Source organism: Boleophthalmus pectinirostris, unplaced genomic scaffold (assembly GCF_026225935.1).
Source record: "Boleophthalmus pectinirostris isolate CB_2022bp ecotype Guang Dong unplaced genomic scaffold, ASM2622593v1 HiC_scaffold_6, whole genome shotgun sequence".
NCBI lineage: Eukaryota > Metazoa > Chordata > Actinopteri > Gobiiformes > Gobiidae > Boleophthalmus > Boleophthalmus pectinirostris.
Window position 1 is genome coordinate 18,541,495 of NW_026571447.1, and position 10,568 is coordinate 18,552,062.

General features: G+C 38.2%; 1 protein-coding gene across 1 annotated transcript in view; it reads left to right on the forward strand.

The window, feature by feature from the left end:
- Window positions 1–10,268, forward strand: part of LOC110171747 (NIPA-like protein 2) — a 28,440-nt gene extending 18,172 nt beyond the window's left edge. The window contains exons 5-11 of the mRNA XM_020937517.2: window positions 1,702–1,823; window positions 5,166–5,262; window positions 5,757–5,892; window positions 6,036–6,124; window positions 9,395–9,458; window positions 9,544–9,641; window positions 9,964–10,268. Of these exons, the coding sequence (XP_020793176.2) occupies window positions 1,702–1,823; window positions 5,166–5,262; window positions 5,757–5,892; window positions 6,036–6,124; window positions 9,395–9,458; window positions 9,544–9,641; window positions 9,964–10,070 (713 nt within the window). The 3' untranslated portion in view covers window positions 10,071–10,268. The remainder of the gene's footprint in view (window positions 1–1,701; window positions 1,824–5,165; window positions 5,263–5,756; window positions 5,893–6,035; window positions 6,125–9,394; window positions 9,459–9,543; window positions 9,642–9,963) is intronic.
- The last annotated feature ends 300 nt before the right edge of the window (window positions 10,269–10,568 follow it).

Below are 10,568 nucleotides of genomic sequence, written 5' to 3' on the forward strand. Positions count from 1 at the left end.
TAGAAAGCAACACGCTGATGGTCTGTGGAAAAACATTTCTGAATGAGATCATCACAAATCTTAGCCCCATTTCTGAGTCATTTGCACAGTCTGTTCCTATCTGTTGTGATGAGCCATTTGTTTGTCATTACAATTTAGATTCAGCTGTTAAATGACATGATTGTAATGGTGTTCACATTCACAATAATGATTTTGACAGTGTGAGAAGTGGCTGTCGTATCAGCACCACACAGCGATAACTTCCTTCTGTATTTATGCACTTGCACAATTGTTTGAATCATCAACCTCCCATTGGGAACAAGTGTACAGAAAAAATTACAGAGCGATTGATTGGGTATGAGAGCATGACCACTCAAAGGTAAAGTTAAAGGACCATATTATATTTTTCATCTACTATGTTATAATGTTGTTGCCTCATTTAAAACATACCTTAAGTTGTGTTTTGTTTCATTCACACATGCTTGTGTATGTGAGTTCTTCTCTCAGACTGAAAACGCTTGGTTCCATGTTGTGATGTCATGACATGTGATAATACAGGAAGTGCTTCACCTTCAGTACAATCATTTGTATGATTGGAATTGCTGATTTCCACTGAACTAAAGGCAGAATTTCTTAGTGTGAAAACGACCACTACATGGCATTACAAGGTGGAACAGAGCATTTTGAGCTTTGGAGATATAGAGAGACTAATAATGCAGGTTACTCAAACATGTGTAAATAAAACAAAGCTCAACTCCAGATATGTTTTTGATGAGGTAACAACATTTTAACATGGTTAAAAGCTCACAATAGTCAGTTTTGCATAATATAGCACATATATATATATATATATAATATATATATATATATATAATATATAATATATATATATATATATAATATAATATATATATATATATATATATATATATATTCTCAAAGGAAAATGTGTCTTGGCTAGATAACATGATCAGAGCCTTTCCAAGTGAGTGGGGTGTCTCTAAAGTGGTCCAGGCAAGAAACACTGGCGAACCACTTATAGGTGATGCACAATGGGACCTGTGTGGTGGAACACAGTGGGTCTCAGTGGGTCTAATATTGTCAAAATGCAAAATTATGTTGTAATACAGTGAGTTCTTGGGTTTATAGACAATAACTGGGGGAAAAAAACAGGTTCAACATTTGTGAATTTACCTTTTGGATATTTCATGGCAAGATACATTGTAATCAATAGTCAAATCTGGCTGTTGCCCCACATCTGGGAGTATGGGAGACACATTATAGAATCTGAAAACCAATACAGGATGAAGTCAGTGCTGGTTTGAAAGAACAGTGTTAAAATACGCAGTGGTTTCTACATAATATTAGGCACATAATTCACAGATATGTGCAAGTCTGTCACAATGTACTGGAATAATGCCATGTTAGGGGGGAAACAAAGCTGAGTCAATATTGTCTAGGTAATTATCCTGTATGCAAATGTCAAAACATGTGCAGTTGTTATTTATTTGGCATAATTACCCGTTTAAACAAATTGGATTTGATTAACACACGATTTGTCACGAGAAAGATTCTAAAGCAGTTAAATAAACATTGTAAATTAAACACACAATCCCCAGTGACCAATAAACAGAATAAAAGCATGGCAGGCACTAGCAAGAAAGTAAATCCGTTGCAGTTTATATTTTATGCTAAATGGTATTGACTTTTCTTTTATAACAGGCGGGACTCTGGCAATCACAGGAACCTATCTTCTGGTGACCTTTGCCCCCCACAACATCTCCTTGGTAACAGCTCAAATGGTCCATTACTACTTCATCAGCTGGTACTTCCTGGTTTACATAGTAGGTGTTTCAATGTTTATATCCATAATAATAATAATAATAATAATATGAAACAAGATTAAAACACTGCTGCTTCAGTCCTAGAGAGAAGGAAGTCAGGTCAGTTCATCTTTCTTGGCTAGGCCTGTCATGATAATTACTATATCAACTTAAGGTTCAATAAATCAAAGCTGGAACAATATATTTTGGGGCACAGTATTTATCATGTGTACAATTTATTTTTAAAAGTGGGTAGATTTGGGGTATTTTTGATTTAATACAAACAAATTGAGCTGTACAAGTTTAAACAAGTGATTTCTATGGCTCTTTATTGGTTCATTCTGTTACTTATCTGTTGCAGCCCAGCTTTTAATGACTCTGTTTATTTAAAAATGTGGGCTAAAATAGTTTCAATACTATCATTTATCTATCTTATATATCTCTGTAGCAATATATATCAGGCTTCAAAATTTGTTATCATGACAGGCCTACACTTTGCATTACTTTATGAAACTTCATGACAAAGTATAATTCCTTGGAAAAAATGTATATAATTCCCAGCACACAATGTAACTTTGTTCTTTACTGACCTTTACAGGCTGTTCACTAACTGGGATGTAACTAAGAGCAAGTTATGTTTATGCTGTGTATCCACAACAGTATAATGCCTCTTACCCATACAGCCTAAATGATCCCAGATCTTGTATTCAGAGACAGCTCTCACCTCAGGGCCGTGCACCGCATTAGCCCTGCCCCATTTACTACTCTGCTCCAGGGACTCTCCACTCTTACACTCGTACCAATGGCATAAACATCATCACTGTTACCATAGTGAGAAAACTGATGCAAAAAGCGTCTTCAAAAACATGCTCATTACTGAAACACAAGTACATGGCTCATGTATGTTTCACAGGTTTGCCCCAGAAAACATGAAAGATTAAAAGATTCTCAAGGTTTGCTACTACTGCCTGTGGTCAACATACAAAGTGACTATGTGCAATTTTGCCTCTCAAATCTTACATGCACCTGACTATAAATATCAAATTGTACTACCTGTGTAATCCCCCAGTCGTCCAGGTAGGATCCATGTTATAAAGTGATAATAAAAAAAACAACTAAAAAAAAAAACAAGTATAAGCAACATGCCCAAAACTGTCAGTGACCATAAAATAAGGTTGTGTAAACTTGCTGGTACACCATGATAGCAAATTTGTCCTTACAAAGTGTCCTTATTGTGGGCTGCTGTATCGATATATATCAAGTATTTTTGGTATATTTTGCTTAGTTATTTTGTGACAGCGCTACAATTTTGATTTGGAATATCGTATTGTGAACCATGTATTGAGTACCATATCGAACTATGAGAGACCCTCCAATTCTCAGCACAAGTATAAAAGAGGGAAAATGAAGAGAAGACATGCACTCTGTACTTGCTTAAGTTTTAGTATCCATGTTTGATGTCCATTTCTGACATAATTCACAACTATATATTTATCAAACTGTCAGTCTTAACAAGCAAAACATACTTGGTGTCTCTGAAAGATAGACATACGCAATATTTAGGCCTGTCACGATAATTACTATATCGACTTATCGTTTAATACATGGTAATGTAACAATAATTTTTAGGGATAGATATTTATCATGAATACTTTTTCAGGAGTACTTTTTCTTTATATTAATACATGTACATGTACATGAGAATTGAGTTGTACAAGGTATAATTATGAACTTCTATGACTCATTACAGATACAAGCTAATTATGTACATTTAAAATACTTTTTTTATGAATAATTCTGCTTTATGTATTGGTGTCAATATAATTGTTTATTGTCTATATTTACTTTACAACAATATATCGCACTTCAAAATTTGTGATCACAACAGGCCTAACAATATTATCATAATACAAAGATTACTTTTTTCAATGCAAATGAATCACAGTGAATATTAAGGAGGAATCTAGTGGGGGTAAAATGTTAAGTGGATGTCTTCAGATGGAGTCGACCTTGACGTGATTGGCTCCCATGATTGATGCATTAGCTTCTAATTCAAGACAGACCTGAGCGTGGAGCGCCGGGAACTAATTAATCCAAGTACAATGAAAAATCCATCAACGTCTGAATATTTCCAAAGGACAAACTGTTACCACATAATTTCATCTGCTCACTGATAAAACTATGCTGTCAAAAACTTTACTGTCATTGACATAGGGGCTTAAAGGTCTTATATTATGCCAAATTAACTTTTGACTGAGCTTTTACCTGTTTCACAATGTTGTTACCTCAAAAACATACCTGGACTTGTGTATTGTTTCATTCAAATGTTTGAGTAAAACTGTATAATTATTCTTTCTACATCTCGAAAGCTCAAAATGCTCTGTTCCATGTCATGAAGCAGTAGTTTTTGAGCTGTCTTTTACTTTTTTTTAGTTCAGTAGAAATTGGAAATTACAGAACTGAAATTATATACACTGAAGGTGTATGGAGCACAGAGGAGCAGAGCACTTCCTGTATCACCGCATGTCATCACAGGGCAGAACAGAGTGTTTCTGCAGGGTTTGAGTGTTAAATAATGTGTGAATAAAACAAAGCACAACTCCGGGCATGTTTTTGATGAGGAAACAACATTACAGCATAAATCAGAAAATAGCATAATATGGGCCCTTTAATGTTGAAGTGTTTTTTCAATATTTAATGAAGGTAATTATGCTCATATAAGCATGTATTGAAGAGAAAATATATGTTTTACTTGAAAAAGAAAATATTTGTACTATAAGCAATATATTTATGTATAGGACTAATAATAATAATAATAATAATAATAATAATAATAATGAAGAGTTTATGAGCTGTGCATTGACTTGTCTACATTAAACTGAAACGGATACTAAAATTATCAGGATAAAGAATAAATCCCAGAGTCAAAATACTGCCTTTAATTAATATGTTTATAAGCACCTCTGGAATACTGAATGACTGATCTACTGCAATTTTAACTGGATTTAAAACACACAAATTAAATTAATGAAAATTAAATAATAATAATAATAATAATAATAATAAATCAACATTCAAAGGTTAGAATGACCTTCTAAGCCCTCATTGTGTACTCATTCTATGTTCTCTCCATTCAGGCTCTGTCCTCCCTCTCTATGATGTTACATCAGAGCCTCTTGAACAGCTGAATACGACTGAACACAGTGTAGCCCTGAGCCTTTCTCATTTATTAAGCCACAATTTATTTAATTTCTTTACAGTCATTTGTTTCAGTTACAACATTCAGATTGTGACTTCACTGTAACTCATCTCAGATGATTGCAAAAGAAAATGCATGTTTGTTTGTTTTTTTTCTTTCTGCAGGTCATTGAGATCTTACTATTTGCCTTGCTTCTGTTTCTGTACAAGATAAAGAAAATAAAGCACATCGTGATTGTGATGCTCCTGGTGGCCTTATTAGGTAAAGAATCAAACTAAATAAATGTTTTGGATGTCAGAAAAACATGTAATTACTTCATCAAGTATCTAGTTGTTTTTGTGAAAGGGGTAGGGTTAGTTCATTTACTAAATAATGCATTAATGCACAGCTTGCACAGATGCGCAGCTTTTTTTCTTTTTTGTTATAATAGCAACATAGATTAGTTACTAAACCTTCATCCTTTAAGATTGCACTTGAGTTTTTAAGTCAATGTTTCAAAATTTTAGCACAAGAAAACGTATGTAGTGTACCTTTAAATTTAGGCAAGTTTGGCCAATTCATCCTATACTATATGTCTACCTCCTTCTGAAATCGACAACCTACTGTTGTATTGTTATATGGATGAGGATGAATACTGTAATTTCATGTTAGGTAAAATTAACTGTCTGTGTCTTACTTTACTCTTTATTTTTGGCTGTGCATGGTGACAGATCAAAATCTCATTTTGAATCTAAATATCGTTGTTACCTTCACAGCCTCTGTAACAGTGATCTCAGTTAAAGCCGTATCAGGGATGCTCACTGAGACCATAAAGGGAAGCCTGCAGCTCGTTTACCCCATCTTCTATGTCATGTTTGTGGTCATGGTCGCCTCCTGTGCCTTCCAGATCAAGTGAGTCCAGTTCTTTGAGCTTCATCAGAAAAGTGAGAGGTTGTTTACTTTCAGAGAACTGTATAAAGCGTTACAGGTATAGACAGTATATCAGCTCTCTGCTGTTTTAATGGTACTCACTTCATTCACTTTTGTCCCCACAGATTTCTGAACCAGGCCATGAAAATGTTTGATGCAACTGAAGTGGTGCCAATCAACTATGTGTTTTTCACCACCAGCGCCATTGTAGCAGGTATAGCACAATAGACTGAAATAAAATGTCTCTCTTTTTTTTTGGAAAATCATGAAGAAACTGAAGCTGAAGTAACACTAGTTTTATTTTGGTCAGTCTTAGTGATAACATTTCATTACATGTACAAACTTTCCACTTTCAACTTTTTTACTGTCCCAGAGGGAAATTGTTGTGCAGCAGTGTCAGACATACAATACAATTCAATAATACTTTAAACCACAGTTTAAGCTTAGCTCAACAATGCAGACATACACGACCTTAAAAATAGGCAAAAAAAGAATATGTATGTAATCACATTTCACCACAACTGATCCAAGCTATAATAGACTATTCATCCTATTATGGCTTTAGAAATAAAGGAAGTCCAAGCTCTCTGAGTTCTGATCAGGGGGATTTTCAGACACTGCCCAGAAAGAAGGAGGTTAAACTCCTCAAAGAGTGTGGTCAGTGCTCTCCATTATTTGTTGGATCTTGCAAATCACCCTTCGGTTGTAGATGTCTTCCAGCTGGGACTACTGTAAGTGGCTTACCTGCCACTTTGACCAACCAAGCCAGATAATTTCTAGTAAACATAGAGAGGGCACCCAACCAACAATACCGTCCATCCATCCATTTTCGTCCGCTTATCCGGGGCCGGGTCGCGGGGGCAGCAGCCTAAGCAGGGACTCCCAGACTTCCCTCACCCCAGACACGTCCTCCAGCTCCTCCGGGGGAAACCCGAGACATTCCCAGGCCAGCCGAAAGACATAGTCCCTCCAGCGTGTCCTGGGTCTTCCCCGGGGCCTCCTCCCAGTGGGACATGCCCGCAACACCTCCCGAGGGAGGCGCCCAGGAGGCATCCGGAACAGATGCCCGAGCCACCTCAGCTGGCTCCTCTCGACGTGGAAGAGCAGCGGCTCTACTCCGAGCTCCTCCCGTGTGACTGAGCTCCTCACCCTATCTCTAAGGGAGTGCCCAGCCAACCTGCGGAGGACACTCATTTCGAGCGTTTGTATCCGCAATATTGTCCTTTCGGTCACTACCCAGAGCTCATGACCATAGGTGAGAGTAGGAACGAAGACTGACCGGTAAATCGAGAGCTTCGCCTTTCGGCTCAGCTCCCGCTTCACCACAACGGTCCGATACAGCGACCGTATCACTGCCGAAGCTGCACCCCAGAGCTAGTCTCCATGTCCGGAGATCCGGTCGCCGAGGCCCCCGCCGTCGACTGCCGCCCAGATCTCTCTGCACCAGCCCCATATGGATCCTCCCGCGGGTGGTGGGCCCACGTGAGGACGGCCCCACGTCGCTCCTTCGGGCTGAGCCCGGCCGGGCCCCGTGAGGGAAGGCCCGGCCACCAGGCGCTCGCTGGTGAGCACCCACCCCAGGCCTGGCTCCAGGGTGGGGCCCCAGTGATGCCAATCCGGGCGACGTAACTGGCCTCGTTGGTACACTTGTCATACAGGGCTTCTGAACCGTTCTTTGTCTGACCCGTCCCCCCGAACCTGTTTGCCTTGGGTGACCCTACCAGGGGCATGAAGCCCCCGACAACATAGCTCCTGGGATCATTCGGGCACTCAAACCCCTCCACCACGATAAGGTGACGGTTCAAGGAGGGGTCCAACAATACCGACAATACAAAATGCAGTTATGCTTATACAGTTATGCAGTTATGCAGTTATTGGTATACAAATAAAAAGCAAGGACAATAACACGCAACCCTGTGGCGATCCAGTGGAAAAATACAGTCTCAAGGACATGATACCATTTACTTTTAACACCCTGTCCTGCATGATAAAATATCCACAATCCAGCCAACAAGGTTAAAATCTCAATCGAAAAGGGAGTTTTCGATTGAGATTGCAGTTTCTTAGCAAGCAGATAAGGCTGGATAGTATTGAAGGCTGATGAGAAGTCTAAGAACAGAAGCTGAGCATGGTTTTTGGGGGCTTCCAGATGCCTCATGAGTAGCTTCAACAAGGTCAATGTGGCATCTTCAACACCTCAATTTGTTCTATATGCGAATTGCATTGGGTCTATTTTATTATACACCTTGTTCAAAATCTGCTGCTTCACCAACTTTTCAAAGGTTTTCATTTCACCAGTGAGGTGAGTGCCACTGGTCTTAAGTCATTAAAAACCTTAGGGTAGATGCATTTGGCCACCAGAACAACAGTGGAATGTTTCCATACATCAGGCACAATCTGAAGAGCAAGAGACTGGGTAAATATCTTCTGAAAAATACCACTTAATTGCAAAGCACAAGACTTGAGCACATGACCCAAGATATTGTCAGGACCAGGGCTCTTGTTTATTTTACTCTGTTTAAAAAGTTTTTCCACATCAGGACATTCAATAGTGAAGAAAGAGCTCCCACTCGCTCCCATAAATTGCTAGTTTTGTCACAAAAATCATTTGAATCAAATCTCAGATAAAACTGTTCAATTAATTTGCCAAGTCTAAGTTAGAGTTGAAGCCATTGAAGAAAATGTGTTACCTTTTCTCCTCCCAGTCGGTCATAGATTTCATTCCTCTACACACTGATTTGAGGTCAGCCTGATTTAATTTGTATTCAGTTTTCCTTTTATACTACGCTTTTGCTTTTTTAATCTCAATGTGGATCACTCCGCCTTGTCCTCTGTTTTAATGATGGTTTTCCTGTCTTATCTTATCAAATGAGGACAATCTACCACTTGGATTCATATTTTTGTCATTATTGTACAATATTGATTTTGGAATTTACCTTTACCTACCCAACAGTCAGTGGTCAGTAAAGGCATCTCCAGTACTGACTTGATGCATTCACACTGTTTTGGCCCTGGTTTAACACTGGCTGAGTCCTATAGACGTGATCATATACTACATATGTGATTTTGGTCCTGGTTTAGTACCAGTTTTGATGTGGTGTGATCACACTCTTGGTGAGCTACAGAAGCTGAACTTTGTCTGCTGTCTCAACCAACAACAGTAAACATCATCTTTCTCTGTCTGATTTGTCAAACAAATGGCTCAGCACTGCACCTCTGTACTTTAATAACACACTGACACCCATCAAATGTGGAGTATATTTTACCTTTGCTCAGATCTTATCCTCTCCCACACACAGATAACACACAATTATTGAGTGTAATGAAAAACACATCAGGTTTCCTCCTACCCAGTGGTGGTTGCAATTTTGTAGCAGTAGCACCCATGTCCCTTCAATATGTGGAAAATTAGATCTTACACATATTATATGTAGGTCATTATTATTCATAGTTAGATTTAATATTTAGTGTGTACATTTTGCAGGTATTGTATTCTATCAAGAGTTTGAAGACCTGGCTATGATCAACATCTTAATGTTTGTATTTGGGTAAGTACATTGTAGTTAATGTAATTAAAGATTACCATATAGGAAAATATTTTATGCAAAACATAATTTCATAACTTTGTTACAGTTGTCTTCTGTCCTTTGTTGGAGTCTACCTAATTGCTCGAAACAGACCAAAGATAAAGCAAGAAACTGGAAATTTTATTCCAATGGAAACTATTCCTGGTGAGCTCTAACTTGAAACATATGCAGTAAATACTGTACCCAAATTGACACACTCAGATTGTAAACTGATGTCACATGGGGCATAACCTAGTATTAAGCAATTATATGGTATTTTCAAAATATTATGTAAAAGGAAAATCAGTAAAAGTTGAACTTGGTAAATGATGTCTATTATCCAGCTATTTACTCAGCCACCCCAGTAAATTTTCAGATTACCAATAAACATCTTGTCTGCCCATATCTCAATTAAACACTGTGGGACATGGGAGCAGTGTCAGCCTGGTCTCTTCTCTCTAATGAGCTGTGCTGTCCATGTTCACAGGGAGAAGGCACATCACCAAAGTGCAGCCCGAGGCGAGTGCGCTGCCATACGGATCACTGGCAGACAAACTTATGTGCAACAGACCAGGCCCGTCTGACGATTCATAATACCCACTCCATCTGTGCAACTATGGGTGCACTAGGGCTCTAACCAGGCACTGCATAGAAGTTGTAAAGGAGAATTAAACAGGAAATGGCAGTGTTGCTAAAAAGCCCAAATGCACAATGGATAAATTTTGTCTAAAGTACCAGATTTCCCATAAATTTAATACAATTTAATTAATTGAAACTGATTAAAAAGACAGTACACAGGCATGCATGGTACCTGTATACAGTCCCTGACAAAAGTCTTGTCGCTTATCCATTTTGTAGAAACAAAAGCTTATAACCTGACTTTAAATTAATTGATTGGTTTTAGAAATGTCTCATATGAAAGCTAAAACCCTTCCAAATTATGCTCAATATACTAAAATAGATTTGCTTCACTGAAGAAAGATTGATCATTTAATGAACACAGAAATATCAGATTTTGGCAAGACAAAAGTCTTGTCGCCTTGTCATATGATGCACCCAATCCTAGATTACAGTCTCACCTGTGATCAGTTA